A 16,833-nucleotide genomic window follows, 5' to 3' on the forward strand; every position below is an offset into this window, starting at 1 on the left:
ACAATCACCACAGTAGCTCAGTGTACATGGTATCGTTGCGTCTGTTTAAGGACCAAGGCATTACCCCTAATCACTAACAACTGTAACTCCCAAAACATTGCAACATTAGGTACCTTTTTTAACATCTATATTATGATGCAATGTAGTCCATAGTCGAACCTCGATTACTTGCGGCACTATACTATTTTCTCTAATACTACGGAATTTGAATAATTCATCTACCCTTTATATTTATGATTACCAAAACGGCTAACAAAGATAGAAATGAACTCACTTATATGAATTGGGGGAAGATCGATTTCACGTCCAAGAACCACATCTGTAAACCTCTTTCCAGAAAAATCTCTGAAAGTTGTTGAGGGCCAAATCAAAGATGTTAGCCGACAAATTAAAATATTGGAGGGAAAAAAGAGGTAATTTTTATCTTATTTTTATTTTGCTTGATTAGTCATAGTTTCATAGGGTTTGGTCCTAAGTCTTCATGGAGAAGGTTGAGACACTTTTGTATTGATAATAGGGCAACCTCAAGCAAATAAATGATATGACTCACTATTTCATTAAAGCTCCTCATTATGTAAAAAATTATTAATAACATCCCTTCTTACATTGGATATAAGATACGTGAATATTTTATCGGGAATTTTTCAAGTCAATCTAGTTTGCTAATACAGCAATACTCTTAGATATTAGCTAGTGCGTTCCTACATGGGAGGGTATGGGGTAAAGTCAGATGGGGGTATCGTTATATTAGCTAGCTGGGAGAAATATTTTATTAGGGTATATGAGAATCTCTACCAATATCCACGCATTTATATCCAGTCTGCTTACACGATCCAGGGGAAGTTGCGTGAATGCCTTGCGACTTCAAGTAAACACGTGAAGCCTTGAACTCGAACTCTCATCACCGTAACTAAGTTTTATACCATTGTGCTACGGCTATTGTAATCTTACTGTAGCTGTGCTACGTAAAGATATGATTGTCCTTGTTTCTGTTTAAGGTTGCTGGAAAGAAAGCGGACAGAACTGACGGAAAAACTACAGGATGAACAGACGAGGAAAATTAAACAGCAGAATTGGGAGAGAAAGGTAAGAATATGAAGTGTTAGGACAATCATATTTGGATTTTTTTTTGGATTTTGCCTCCAGGTTCAAGTGCTGCAGGCCTACAGGTTGCCTCTGGACATGTGGACAAGTGGAAGAAATTAGTTTTTTTTACAAAGGGCCATATTCATTGTGGAGTTAGAACTCCGCCACCTCCCTTAAGGTAGAAACCATTTAATTAATGATTGATATGCTGAGCGGTTTTCGAGATCTTACAGAACATACAAACGTACTTTAGTATGTTTAATTTATTTTTGTGAATGTATCTCATTATCCTTAGTCCCAATTATTTATTGAATTTCATTTTTTTTAATAAGAAATAAATTTTAGTTTCTTCCGTAGCGAAGCTTCTCCTTTAATACTCACAAAAGCAGTCACCAATTTGTTAAACATTTTCGCCTTCTAAAAACTTAATAGACAAATGTTAACACCTTACAGACAACCAACTAACCTTTGAACGCACGACCTTTGTCTAGAAGTCCTATCTGTAACCGTCTGTTCTTGAGACAAGGCATTCCCCATAAGTAGTATTAATGTCACTTTGCAGACATAACATATAATGTAGAGTGGTATAACTTTAGCTTCACCATTGTTGGATGAAACCGTCTTTGCTTTCAATTAATTCCATATTAAAGAATTTTAATAATGTACCAGCTAGACATACACTATACAATACATGGTAGATTTTTTTTTGACATCTAAACTCTTGTTTTTGTGATGAATTGTCATGAAAAATATTTTGTTCAGTAATAACACAATACCTAACTATATTTAAGATGAAAAAAATATCTTAAAATTGCATTGTATAATAACCAACAATTGAATTAGTTCAGTGAAAAATATTGAAAGATTTCAGCTGTTTTTTTTTCGAATCAGTTCAGTTGTTGGTTACAGCTGATTTAGAGGTATTATCAACAAGATATATAAGTTTTCCGGAATTTTAATGTTAGGGGGAGATTTAAAATCTGCATCAAATTTTAAGGATTTTTATAAAATTCGTTTTTTGCATTATTCTTTATCTAAAAGCGGAAATGCATTTTAAGTTAATTAATTTTGACCAATAGGATAGGTGAATTTTAAACTACCTGTGCTCTAATTGGTTGAATGATGTACGCCATGCAATCAGAGCGCAGATTTTTTAAATTCACCAATCACAGATGCCAAAATTAATTAACTTATATTGCATTTCCGCTTTTAGATAAAGAATTATACAAAAAACGAATTTTTTAAAAAATCCTCAGAATTTGATGCAGATTTCAAATCTCCAACTAACTTTATAATTTCAGAAAACTTATATATCTTAATTATCAATAAATATGGAACTGTGAAGAAACGGCGGCGCAACCGCCGTTTTCCGCCGAAATATTTTTTGCCTTTTCTCGGCGGTTTTCGGCGGTTGCGACGCCGTTTCTTCACAGTTCCATTTGTACCCCTATAAAGCAACTGCCATGCAAAATGTCAGACCTGTTTAGTTGAGTTCCTTTGACTTTTAGTTTTGGTTTCAAAAAGTGTCACTTTCGCCCCCCCCCCTCCCCCCCTTATGTATATTACATGGTTATTTAATTTTTATTTTTTTATTTTTAAATATTTAAAATTGGTCCATTAAGGTTACAGTAATGGTGAATGGACGTACGGAAAGACGAACACATGTCATGGTTTCATAGAGCAGCTGTGCTGCCAATAAACAACTTTTTTTTAATTTTTCACTTTTTCTTTCACATTTTTAGTCATCAAATAGAATAATAGAAAAGTTTTTTTAATTTCTTTGTTCAATTCATGAATGTTCTACATTTTGTTTTCTTAAGAGCTTCAGCTTTAAATTTAATTTCGCTTGCTAAAAGTTCTTGGGGTAGATGGTTCGAGTCCATGCAAAGCATTTTATGACACAAAAACTTTGGGTATTTCTATTGAATTGTTATTGGTTGGTTCCAAACTAGTAGTGTCCAAAATTCTTAACCAATATATCCAAACTAAAGAAGATATTTTTATCATTAGTGGGGATCTTCATCATTTTCTTCTTTCCGCCCCACCCACATCTTGGACATTCTTTCTACCATAAAAATTTAGTTTGAAATTGTTTATGATAACATCCTTGTTTTTGTTAAGGATTTCGACTGGTCTGACCGTCTTGATGCTGCCCTGGGTAACATTTATTTTAAATATCACAGCTACTCTACAAGTGTCTTGTCTGTACGTCCATAGAAAGTAAAAATAATCCACTAGTTGTAGTATTTTTCAAAGTCATCAATAAGTAATATTTGCTGTTTTAGGGGGAATTGGATGTTCTGTAATAATCTTCGTTTAAAACCATGTTTTTGGTTCTAATGAAGGGTTACCATGAAAAGCCCAACCAAATTCGTTGAGCCAATTCAATACTCTTGAGTATTAAAACAATCCTTAATAACGTGCCAGAAATAATTGAAATTCAACTAAATATAACCGGTTTCTAAATTCTAAACCACATAAAAAATATTTTAAGCCATGCTGTTTTGAGATATTGATTTTATCTAATGTATCGAAGATACTCTGTAAGTGTCTGTAATTTCTGTAATTGTACACTCTATTCTGGTTCTTCCTACTGAATATAAAAGAAATTAAACTCTTCTCTCTAAATTATTTAATCTTTGTTGTATCCCTTTCTTTCTCTGTATAGTGTATAAGTTTTGTTCTTATCATGAGCTTACAATTTCTCCCAATTTTGTCACTAACTATTGGGCATAATTGTCCTTGTTTTTAGTTGGAGTATTTGGACTGTCCAGCTACAGGAAGGACCAGTTAGCAGTAATAAATGCCAGGTATGCCTTCTCTCATAATCGTTATTTTAAATAACATGTTTCATTTTGTATATAGGGTAAGATAATTAGAAGCTTATAACACAACAAATCACCAATCATCCCAGAGAGAGAGAGAGGGGGGACAGTGGGCTGTTTATTATTTAAGACCCCAAAGTTTTGTAATAACGTTTTTTTATTTGTTGGCTTCACAACTTTAGGGACTTTTGCCCTGTTAAATACTTACCAATTTAACATGATTTTATGACAAAAATGGAAATGGTAACTTTTACAATAATATAAAATATTGCATGGCTTGGTAAAAATTTATCACATCCAAAAATAATTAAATTTCTAAAAAACGTAAAAGATTACTCCTATTACTATAAATCGTTACATGGACGAACAAAGTGCAACTATCACTTTTCATTGTTTTAGTATGAGTGGCCATGACGTGATTTTGATCATGCCGACAGGTAAAATATCTTGTAGCGAAGCTACGCTTTATTTGTGTCACATTAAATTCCCAGTACACTCTTAATCTGTACCTACAAAACTAAAAATAAATCCCAAACTTTATAAACTTGGCCTGCCATTGTTTAGCTTAAGATTTCAGATAGGATGGAATAAGGAAAACCTTTCTTTCAATCATTTTTTATCATAATTGTTTTTGAGGGGAGAGGAGATATTTATCGTCCATTTTCTTATCCCTTCTCAAATTTATTTTTAAAAGTTTGTATTGTCATGCTTAATCATAATGAAAGAATCTTTTATAACAGGTGGTGGTAAAAGTTTGACCTACCAGCTGCCAGCGGTCATCTCACCTGGCCTGACCCTCGTGGTCACACCCCTCATCTCACTCATGGAGGATCAAATTTTTGCCCTCCAGGTTTCTTTAAATTTTTTTATTAGAAGTGCAGCTTCTCTTTAATTAGAGTCTTTGAAAATATTTTATTTTATACCTTTTACCTTCTCCAACTCTCTCTCACTCTCCATTTCCCTCTTTTACCACTATTTAAATAGGTAATTTTAAAAAGATATGGGGAGTAACTCCTTAATCAAATGGGCGATTGGAAAACATTTTCATTTGTCTTGAAATTGAATTCCAAACAAAAAATATGATAATAAAATTTATCTAAACGCATTAAATATTAATTAAGTTATTATTATTTTAAAATCTATTACTTACCAAGTTGTATTTTTTTAGATGAAAGATAAGGTTATTGTACTTAGTGGGTTCGGGTCTATTATATTCTTTGCACTCTGCTCAAATGTCCTTTTCTGTACTTCCTATAATTTTAGAAAGTTGGTGTGAATTGTGCGATGTTGAATAGTTCTACAGAAAAGGAGGAGAAGGCAAGAGTGTTCAAAGAAATGTCTGCAAGGTATCTACTCATTTTATTTTATTGGTTCCAGGACAAAAGCAGGAGTGACAAACGTCGGAATGGACAAATCCAGGAGTGTCCAGAATATTAAGTTGATTAAGCATGTCTATATAGTTAGGTTAGGTTAAGACATGAATATACAAATCAGCCCCCCGCAGGGGTTAGACATTTAAAAACCTACTTTAAGATGGTTTAAAATGGGTTAGGTTAGGTTAAGTTTCTACTCCGACGTTTGTCAATCCTGCGTTTTTCCTAAAACCATATTAATACATTCGTTGGGCCATAAAAAGGCATAACTTCTAGCTGAACAAGGTTTTTTTTGACTATTAGTTTTATATTTTTTACTGCCCTTTGATAGAAAAGGAATTATATTTCATCTTAATCGATCAAATTATTTCATATTTAATATTTATGTACTTTTGACTTAATAAAAGTGTTTGATAATATGTACTATATTTTGCAACTAATATTCCTTGATGTAAGGGTTATTATCATTATTGGAAAGGACAATTGCATTTATTACATTCAAACACCTTTTAACAACTATTAACATATTGAATATTATTTACACAACAAAATAGGTATCAGTAGGTATTGATAAAATTATCACTAGAAATTTGGCTTCACTTAGAGTTTGATCTAATGATATTAGGTATTTAAAATAATCCAAACATTTTTTTTGGATGGTGCTTTTTTTCTGCCCTATTAGTTAGATTCTTTGAAACTCTAAACATGCAAAATTCTCTAAAAAGTATCATTGTTTAAATAAAGGTCCGCTTGGAAATAATCCTCCAAGTAAACAGTGGAATGCACACCCCTCCCCCCCCCCCTAAATCTGTTTTATTGAGAGTTGTGTTTAAGGTAGTCCTGTATGGACTGGGCATGATGTTGACGTCTTGGCCTTTGCAATATCCAGTCCAGGCTATAATGGTGTTGTAACTATCTTTCCTCTACCTTAGCCCCCCCCCCTTGTATATTATTTTAAAAATTATCCTATGTTATCCCTGTTAAGGGAGGGGGGGGGGGGGGGGGGAATTCCAGAAAAGTTTACTGGGTAGAAACATTCGTTTCTGAGTAAAATTACAAGAAATTAATTTGATTTTCAATTGTCTTCTTAGACGGATGTCAATTTAGAATAGAGATTTAACAAATTAATTCTACATAAAACAAGGATGAAATTATTTACAAATTTGGATGGCCATAAAGATATAAAGAAAACATTTAGAAACATCAAAACAAACTTTCATATTGATTAGATGCTCAATGGTAATAAGAATATTTCCAAATAATCATACTAACAGATTAAATTTCCTTTTGAGATATTAACAGACTTATATAATGAGTTTTAGAATAGATTCTAATTGTTTAGCTAAATTCTAGTTTAAACGGCAGTTGCTATTCAGGAATCAGAAATATATGGACGAAATTACAGACGGTCGGATAAAGTACGGACAGGTGGACAATTGAAATATTAAGAAACTTTGCAAAAATAAACTCAAGGATTTTCACTAAAATTTCTTTTGTATGTAGTTTAATTTTATTGAATGAGAAAGTTTTTCAATAAAGTTAAGAATTTCTTTCAAAAGGTAATGACATATCATTTCTTTAGTACCTATTTATTTGAGACTAATAGAAACTTTTTTTTGTTTGTGCATCTGCTATATATGTGTCAGGCTGTTTATGTCTTCATGTTGAAATTTAATTTTCAAACAATTATCAACTTAATTTTTTAAAATGGCAAGTCCAAGGACGACTAGGTACAATGTTATTAGTTTTTATCATGTGTCCAACTGCAAAAGTTCACAAAAAAAAACATTTTATTGTTTATCTTCTTTGAAAATTTAAAAGATGAGCTATAAATTCCAATACTACAGCTACAATTTTGATTTAAAAGAAATGTTATACCTCATTTTCCTTATATATGGTAGGCTGCTGTCCAAGACACTGTTTCCAAACACCCCGGTGTTAGGTAAAGTTTCACACAACAGATAACCAACCTTTTGATTGCACGACCTTTTTGGGTGGGCCCTTACTGTGTATGGTACGGAATTGCGCTTGTTTTTAGATCAAAGAATTCCCCCATACTCCTTATATTGATACGTTGTGCCTAACATAACAACAGTAGAAACCACTTTATTTAGGCCTTAACGGGAACCTAAAGTGTTGGGGGATGGGGGGGGAGTTCATTTTAGTATTTAAAAGGAAAAGGAAAAAAAGTGTGGGGTAGTTATTTCTATAGGCTATTCTCTTTGGAGGGAATGACTATGATACCATCCCTCAAAATAGCTATAAACCTTCCAAGGCCCTATAAGAGTCTACACTGCAAATAATTTCGGTTATGCGGTTAGCGAGGTTCTTCGGTACACTTACACAAACAGACACAGATCCTGTTGCCTTTACATAAGGACTGACCCAACACGTCATCAATTATACTGAACGCTATTGTGTATGTTTTAGTAATAGTGATATGAAACTGTTGTATGTTACCCCGGAGAAATGTTCCAAGAGCAAACAGTTCATGACCAAGCTACAGAAAATGTATCAGGCCGGCAGATTAGCAAGAATTGCCATTGGTATGTTTTACATTGTAGCTACTAAATAATAATTAAGAGTATTGCCGTAAGTTCGTGGCGTAAATTTCGGCACCACAATCATTCTAGGGTCAAAAAATAATTTTTCGGATCATTTAATGCAATCGCAATTTTTAATCCCAGTATAATTCTATTTTGTTCTTTCACCCCTCGCCAATTTTACCATTTCTAAACGTTGAAATTTTGTCGCATTTTTTCTGAATTGCCCTTGTTAAGATAATTGTTGTTGTTTTTTCCACATCAAATTTATTTTTAACTTAATTCTCAAGAAGTTTCATTTGATCACAGATTGATTTTTATCATCTTCACCTTTAGTAAAAAAGGCCTGCATCCCCAACACCCCTAACCCAAGTTTTATAAATATTTTAGATGAAGTTCATTGCTGCTCTCAGGAATCAAATTAGTAACTTTTATTTTAGACAAAGATGACTAAGGCCAACAGTGGCGTAACTTTTTAAAAGCGAAAAGCTTAGCACAACTGCAATTTAATAAACTTAATATATTAAGTTTAGGTCATAGAGAAAAGGAATTTAAGAAAATTCTTGAAAAGCCCAAAATCTATGGGCTAAACCTTCACAGAGATAAAGAGGTAACAATGGATTGCTAACGGAATAGGCTGGTTCGTGATTTGGTCGGTCATAGTATCATTTTTCAAACATTTCATCCATTCATTTCAATCTACCAAATGAGTAATTAGTTTATCTTAATTGGGGGAAAGTATAAAGATTAGTTTATTGTTTATTATATCCCACAAATAATCATAAGTAACTAAAAACTTGATGAAACTGAAGTGGGGTCATGATTTCCGGCCAGACTACAAGTTCCTTGGTGCCATGAAGGGAATGTTTCCAGAGGTAGGATTTGCAGCGCAGCTACTCTACAACTAGGATATGTCTGTACGTCTGGAATTCATATTGTTTTACAGTATTTTAGAATACTCTATAAAAAGTTATTTTTCCCAATTTTACAGTTTAATGTCATTATTACTTCAACTAGGTATTTCATTGCAGGGATTTAAAGAGATAAGACAATGGCCGATGAATTATGTACATCTCTTATAATGATGCATAATATTATCCCTTCTGTAGATTGAAATTAGTGGTTGAAACGTTTGAACACTCAACTTAATGAAATAACAAATCAGAATTCAAGTCTCCAAAGTTGTTAAACCAATGAATAATAAAACGTTACTATTATTATCTAAACTTTCATTATTTAACGCAATAAAATTTGCTGACATAAGTATACGGATCAAAATTATTTTAAAGTTTTGAAGAAGTAAATGCGTCATTTGTAATTAAAAATAGCCTAAATTGAAAACATTTAAAATTGCATCACACATCATTATAGTATAAGATAAAGAATATTTATTTCTCGTATTCATTTGAATCCAGTGGATAGGAACCGGTTCTCATCCATACGAAAAAAAACTATGTCTAGCATCGTATTATATCTAGCTTTCTACGAATATAAAAATGTACAATCATAAGATTAAAACCAGTTTTTTAGCCTGTACCTTCGGCACCTCGGGGCTAAAAGAACTGGTTTTAATCTTATAATTGTACATTCTATATCCGCGGAAAGCCGTGTATACTACGATGCGAGAAATACTTATTATCACATGATATTAATGACAGCTTTCCGCAGATTTTAAAATGAAATATTATAAGATTAGAACTGGTTGTTTTAATATTCTTGGAAAATTGTCTGTTTTTTTTCCTTATGTTTGAGCACCGGTTCTAATCCAGTGGATATAAATCGGTTTCGAAGCCATACTGTAAAAGTATATTCTGACATCTAGATAGACATTTCCCCCCATAATTCTTATTTTCAGCCTTTCTGTTTCTCTCCTGTATTGAATTTTAGAATCAAAAAACGCGCGGCTAGTGCTATACTTCACAACAAGAACATACCTCTTAGTAGAAAATATATTTCGCTTTATTCAAGCCTTCTCAATTCTAATCGTTTGAGAGTTTCTGTACAACTGCTATAGAATTTTAGAATCAAATAGTAATATTTTGAGAAAATCAAAGTACAAAGTTAATAAAATTATTTTTGGTCGTGGAAAAGTAGTCAGGTACCAACAAGATTGCCATATGTTAGAAGGGTAAGTCTAGGCTAAAATCGTGTCATGACTAAAGATGTTAAATGGTTCTTTACTTTCCTGTTGCGTTTTTGTCATTATAAAATCTTAGAAACCAGTAAAGTCTTGGTCATTAAACAGGTTCCATGTACCTCCACATGTGTTGTATATTTAGTTAGAACTTTAAACAAAGGTCTTACAATTTAAGGGTTGGACTGTAGTTAAGCAAAAGGCCATACATTTTTATTTTTATTTGAGATGATATTAAAATTAAAACTTTTTGGGCATCTGTGTATTCTCCAAGGAAGCCTGCTGGTTCCTTAAGCTTGGTGTAGCTTTTAAGCACTAAATTGTAGCCTTAGAAATTTAAACCGGTCAACTGTAAGACTTCGCAGCTTTAATATTTTGAACTATTTGAATATTTGAACTACATTTGTGAATTACAAATTTCGAAATACACACTATTCTCAAGAGACTATCCATATGTATGCTGAAGTTATGCGCTACTTATTGAGTGAACTGTCTTTGTTTCTTTATCATTCTATCATTAATTAGATTTCGGGGTGCAAATACCCCGAAATTGAGATGGTATTTAGATGATATTTAGTTAAATATTATATTGTAATAAAATATTTTCTATAAAATTTCCTACATAATATATTTTCTGGGAGATAGGGTATATTGGGCTATATATTTGAACTATTCTCCAAAGTTTTATAATAACGTTTTCTTATTAGTTGGCTTAACAACTTTGGGGACTTTTATTGAATTTTGATTGGTTGTTTCATTAATTGAAGTTTCCAAACGTTTCAACCCCTAATTGTAATTTAAAGAATAGGTAATTTTGTATATAATTATTGTGGATTTTCTCGGCCATAGTATTATCCCTTTAGATCCCTACATATTTGATTACCCACGCCTTTTGGAATAAAGAGGCGTAGGTATTTTTTTTACAACTATTGATATTTGATAGTCTTTCATTTGAAGCCTTTTTTAAAAGACCTCTTAAACGGATGTCTTCTGAAATATTTTAAGTCTTTCTTGAAAATTTAGAATGTCTGTGCTGTTTTATTTATTATCTATGCCTTTTTGAAAATAAAGGCATCTAGTTTTCACTTCTTTCACCAATAAAAAAAATGCATCATTGGGGGACTTGTTCTATATAGTTTTCAATAAGAGCTATGCCTATAAGTTTTTTCTCAGTTTATTCTATAAACGTCTACAATTGGAGTGTGACAGTGAGCTTTTTCAATTAAAAAAAGACGTAAGTTTTCACGAAAACTAGGGTAAAGCGGGGCGATCTCGGTTTTGAGGTGAAGTCGGTAATTTTTTGACCACCTTCATTAAATGACACTTTTCTCCATGTTCTAATCGACTGACAGAAAAAAAACATAAAATCAAATTTGTTCCTTATTAAATTGCCTACAAAAAAGTATAAAATTTTTGTGAGATGAATTTTTAGGGTACTTATTGAGTCTTAAAGTCGGACGACAAAAACTGGTAAGAGCTAGAGCTTAGACGTCTTCAGGGGACTTATTAAGAATCTAATAGGCTATCCATTTCTGTTTAAAACTTTAAAAAAGCTTGTATAGTTTTTTCTTAAATCGACTAAAAGTGAAGCGGGGCGAATTCGGTTTTTTCACTTTTTGTACTAACTTTTTCAATTTTATATAAAAAAGTGAAAGGAGGATGTGCTTAAGGACCATTTGGGCAGGGGGGGGGGGGTTTACTCGAGAACCCTTAGAGCTAGAGGGAGCTAATTTTGGATTTAAGCTTCTATGGGGCCAAAGTTACTTTTAAAATTATCGTCGACCCCCCACCCCCCCCCCCAAAAAAAAATAAATTTTTATTGCATTTCTCGCCGAATTAGGCAATTTGGAATCATTTGAGACCATGTTATTTTTTTCAAAAATTTTTCGCCTTACAAGCAACCCTGCGGGGGGACTTAGTCATTTTTTTCAGATTCTCGTTTATGAAGGTATATCTTAAATACATAAATACAGTATGCTACTCTCTTAGTTTTAAAGATAATTGGATGAAATCTTTTTGATTGTGTCACTAATTACCCCAAGTTTTGGTATCTTTAAAAAAAAACGGCGGCGGGACCGCCGCTCCCGCCGTCCGCCGCCGTTTTCCGCCGCCACCAAAAAAAGAATTTTTTTATAGTATGCTACTCTCTTAGTTTTAGAGATAATTGGATGAAATCTTTTGGGCTGGGTCACCAATTACCCCAACTATTGGTATCTTTAAAATAAACGGCGGCGGGACCGCCGCTCCCGCCGCCTTTTCCGCCGCCACCTAAAAAGTTTTTTTATTATATTTCTCGCCGAATTAGGCAATTTGGAATCATTTGAGTTCATGTTATTTTTTTCAAAAATTTTTCCCCTTACAACCAACCCTGCGGGGGGACTTGGTTATTTTTTTCAAATTCTCGTTTATGAAGGTATATCTTAAATACAGTATGCTACTCTCTTAGTTTTAGAGATAATTGGATGAAATCTTTTTGATTGTGTCACTTATTACCCCAAGTTTTGGTATCTTTAAAAAAAAACGGCGGCGGGACCGCCGCTCCCGCCGTCCGCCGCCGTTTTCCGTTTTGAAAAAAATAACATGGTCTCAAATGATTCCAAATTGCCCAATTCGGCAAGAAATGCAATAAAAAAAAATTTTTTGGTGGCGGACGGCGGGAGCGGCGGTCCTGCCGCCGTTTTTTTTTTAAAGATACCAAAACTTGAAGTAATTAGTGACACAATCAAAAAGATTTCATCCAATTATCTCTAAAACTAAGAGAGTAGCATACTGTATTTAAGATATACCTTCATAAACGAGAATTTGAAAAAAATAACCAAGTCCCCCCGCAGGGTTGGTTGTAAGGGGAAAAATTTTTGAAAAAAATAACATGAACTCAAATGATTCCAAATTGCCTAATTCGGCGAGAAATATAATAAAAAAACTTTTTTGGTGGCGGCGGAAAAGGCGGCGGGAGCGGCGGTCCCGCCGCCGTTTATTTTAAAGATACCAATAGTTGGGGTAATTGGTGACCCAGCCCAAAAGATTTCATCCAATTATCTCTAAAACTAAGAGAGTAGCATACTATAAAAAATTTCTTTTTTTGGTGGCGGCGGAAAACGGCGGCGGACGGCGGGAGCGGCGGTCCCGCCGCCGTTTTTTTTTAAAGGCGAAAAATTTTTGAAAAAAATAACATGGTCTCAAATGATTCCAAATTGCCTAATTCGGCGAGAAATGCAATAAAAAAAAAATTTTTTTTGGGGGGGGGGTGGGGGGTCGACGATAATTTTAAAAGTAACTTTGGCCCCATAGAAGCTTAAATCCAAAATTAGCCCCCTCTAGCTCTAAGGGTTCTCGAGTAAACCCCCCCCCCCTGCCCAAATGGTCCTTAAGCACATCCTCCTTTTCGAGAAAAAAAGTCAAATTCCTCGTACTTAACAAAAAAAAAAAATTTTTTGTAGAAAAAATTGTCCGATCTTCATATTTTTTTTTGTGAATGCTCTTTATTACATTTAGCAACTTTTACCTTTAGGGCATGCTGTAATTAAATCAATAGGTATGTCATTTTTTTTTTGAAGCTGGAAAATCGACCACAGATTTTGCCAAACTTTTCTCTTTTTTTCAACTTGATTTTTTTAGGAAATTTTGCTAATAGAACTAAATTTTTTTTGGCCAAATCTATTCAAAATTGCCTGAATTTTAAGGATCAGGCCTTTAAAGTCATAAAAAGTTATTTTTTCTAGTAGTATTTTTATGTTTTTTATCAAAAAAATTTTCGAAAAAAAAGTCAAATTTCGCGTACTTCGGAAAAATTATTTTTTTTTTGTTGAAAAAATTGACCTATCTTAATAAAATTTTTTGTGCATACTCTTTATTACGTTTAGCAACTTTTACCTTTTGGGCATGCTGTAATAAAATCAATACGTCATCGATTTTTCGAAGCTTGAAAATGCCCTACCGACTTCGCCTCAAGGCGGGGCGAAGTCGGTGCTGTTTTAGAGATCAATTTTGACAAACTTTCCAAAGTCCTAGGTTTACGTCCTTTTAGGACCTGATCGACTTTTCCGAGATCTTTCTACTGGTCTTGGTCCCATTTAAAAAAAATAATTTTTACGATTTGCAGGTTCAAAAAACCGAAAAAAAAAGACCGAGTTCGCCCCGCTTTACCCTAATCTTTTTTAATTTTAATTTTTTTTTTAAAGGTTCCTGTTCTTGGTTTAACAGCTACAAGCACGGCTGAAGTCACTAAGTAAGTTCTATTTTGTTTCCACCTATAGGAATATGAGGTAAAACCTATGGGTGTCCTAGTACAATATGGAAATTTCAATAATAGATATCAAACGCATATTCCTTAGGAAGAAATATTGTGATGCTCAGGGGTAGACTTGAACCATCTAATTCCCTCCAGAAGCGTCACTTACCATACATCCATCCTCAAGATATTTTCAGATCTTTTGATAACATTACTTTTTACTTACGCCTATCCTTTGAGTTGATGGATCCCCACCCCTTTTTTCCTGCGTTTTTTTTTTGCAAAAAAAGATAATTCTATTATTTGTTGTATATTTTGCTTGTGGTATATTGCTCCAGGATTTAAACCCGATATTTTCAGTATTAGGTTTTATAGTTTAATTTTGATAAAAGCATAGATATTTATCTGCCAGTCAAAAATGATATTTTAACTGAATATTGAAACAATATACTCAGAAATAAAGAGGCAAATAAAAAGTTTAAATTCATTATATCAGTCTTTTAGGATTCAAAAAGCCTAAAATTGCCAATGGAAATTCTAAGCGTCCTTGAAAATTTAAGACCATTTTAACCACCCGTTTTGAAAACTAACTGGACACATTCAGATCCTCTAGTATTTATGTTGGTCTTTATAAAATTTATGATACTTTTCTTTACACTATGGTTTTACTGTATAATATTTAACTATTCTTATTTCCTTATTTTCAGAGATGTGAAATCAATTTTGCGTATTCCTTCCTGCTTGGTCTTTCTGTCCGGATTTAACCGGCCGAATCTGCACTATTCTGTCAGGTATGCAAAAACCAGATTCAACCAGCATAATCTGGGCTATTCTGTCAGGTATGCAAAAACCAGATTCAACCAGCATAATCTGGGCTATTCTGTCAGGTATGAGAAAACCAGATGAAACCAGCATAATCTGGGCTATTCTGTCAGGTATGAAAAAACCAGATTCAACCAGCATAATCTGGGCTATTCTGTCAGGAATGAGAAAACCAGATTCAACCAGCATAATCTGGGCTATTCTGTCAGGTATGCGAAAACCAGAATCAACCAGCATAATCTGGGCTATTCTGTCAGAATTGAACAAAACAAAACGTTTGTTGCTATTTCTTCAGAAATCACATAACAAAGAGAAAATCTTTTTTTCAATTCAAAGGTCGAAATGAGATTTCATTATTCACCAAAGAAATGCATCCAAATGCTGCGCTTTTCTTATGTACAAAAAAAATTTAAAAGTTAAGCCTGGCTATGACAACTCAATTATAATTGATTTTCAGGTTAAAACCGGATGATTCCAAAGAAAATTATGATAAGTTGGCCTCATTGGCAGGTAAAATTACATCAAAGAACGTCCAGGATCGGGACGTTGACACCCAACCAACAATAATAAGGGGTATGTATAACTATACATCCTACACCTTACTAAAATTGATATACACTGACCACTTGTACATTATCCTGCAAGAAAAAAAGGGAAAGAATAAACGTGTAAAAAAAAATTTGCGAATAGCGCGCACAACATAAAAGTCTTAAATCTTAATGAGTTGTTTTACATTTAGAGTTTGAGAATTATTTATACCAAAAAAGACAATTGTGATAGACAAAAGTTAAAACTTAAAAATGGGGGAAAATTTTGACTCTGCAAATTTTAACCTACTAATTAAGATTTGATAACAATACCCTACGTGTTTAATTCGACGAAAGAGAGAACGCGTCTATAAAACTTTGTGTGTCAATATAATATCCAGTCTAATGCCCCCCCCCCCCCCCCCCCAATCCTACCAAATAGAAGATATTATACAAATGCTAATGCTAATGGAAGCGTTTAGATTTTCATTGTATAGACACAGTTTACAAACTAACTTTTTTTTACTTCAGGTTTTACTTTTGTATTTTAGTTTACTGTTTTTTTTTTAAATGGTGGTATTTAATTTATATTTTTCTTGTATAATATTTTAACTGAAGTGTAAATAGAAATAGAAAAAAATTTGATTCAATTCAAGAGATTTTAAATATTTTAAGTTACACAATAATGTTTTGAATTGCGTGGTTTTTTAACAATAATATCATTTCTTATTCTTTAAGAGTTGTATATTCTGCACGGGATTTCTTACTAAGGGGGGGGGGGGGGGATAAAAGATATGTGGGAAGGCGCGAAAAATTTAAAAATAAAGAGTACTGAAAACATTTTTCTCCTTCTTGGGGAAAAAAACTATAAAAAATGAGGGAAAAGCAAATATAATAAAGAGTACCAAAATTTTTTTTCTATTTTTTACCCCTCCTTATTGAAAAAAAACTAAGGAATTAAAAAAATGTGCAGCCGAAATGGAAAAATGAATCTTGTGCAGAATATACACACCTGCATTCTTATCATTTATCTCTTTTCCGTTTCTTTTCTAAAGAAAAAAGCTACTACTTGATGCCGATTATTTATTCTTCTGAAACGTTTTTTGTGAAAGCTTGATTTTCTCGGATCCTATTTTTTAGACACCTGTACTTTTGCTTGAAGATCACTGACAAATGAACAAACATCAACTGTTTTCATTGCACGTCGTTCTATTGATAGTGCTTTTAGACTTTACCTCTTTGCCGCGCTACTTTTGGACATAACTGTTCTTGTTTTATTTGAAAACGTGAAA

At 33.1% G+C, this 16,833-nt stretch overlaps 1 protein-coding gene across 4 annotated transcripts in view; it reads left to right on the forward strand.

The window, feature by feature from the left end:
• Positions 1-16,833, forward strand: part of LOC145329875 (ATP-dependent DNA helicase Q1-like) — a 37,659-nt gene that overhangs the window by 1,381 nt on the left and 19,445 nt on the right. For all 4 annotated transcript variants that reach the window (XR_013883156.1, XR_013883157.1, XR_013883158.1 and 1 more), the window contains exons 3-15: positions 336-413; positions 999-1,086; positions 3,208-3,244; positions 3,839-3,896; positions 4,311-4,348; positions 4,652-4,761; positions 5,175-5,257; positions 7,715-7,830; positions 8,218-8,238; positions 8,638-8,702; positions 14,143-14,189; positions 14,900-14,983; positions 15,472-15,524. Coding sequence is in view for 1 of the 4 variants with exons in the window: in XM_080174322.1 (XP_080030448.1) it covers positions 336-413; positions 999-1,086; positions 3,208-3,244; positions 3,839-3,896; positions 4,311-4,348; positions 4,652-4,761; positions 5,175-5,257; positions 7,715-7,830; positions 8,218-8,238; positions 8,638-8,702; positions 14,143-14,189; positions 14,900-14,983; positions 15,472-15,524 (878 nt within the window). In the remaining 3 variants the exon portion in view is untranslated. The remainder of the gene's footprint in view (positions 1-335; positions 414-998; positions 1,087-3,207; positions 3,245-3,838; positions 3,897-4,310; positions 4,349-4,651; positions 4,762-5,174; positions 5,258-7,714; positions 7,831-8,217; positions 8,239-8,637; positions 8,703-14,142; positions 14,190-14,899; positions 14,984-15,471; positions 15,525-16,833) is intronic.

Source organism: Acartia tonsa, chromosome 10, assembly GCF_053477335.1.
Source record: "Acartia tonsa isolate MP-2025a chromosome 10, ASM5347733v1, whole genome shotgun sequence".
Lineage (NCBI taxonomy): Eukaryota > Metazoa > Arthropoda > Copepoda > Calanoida > Acartiidae > Acartia > Acartia tonsa.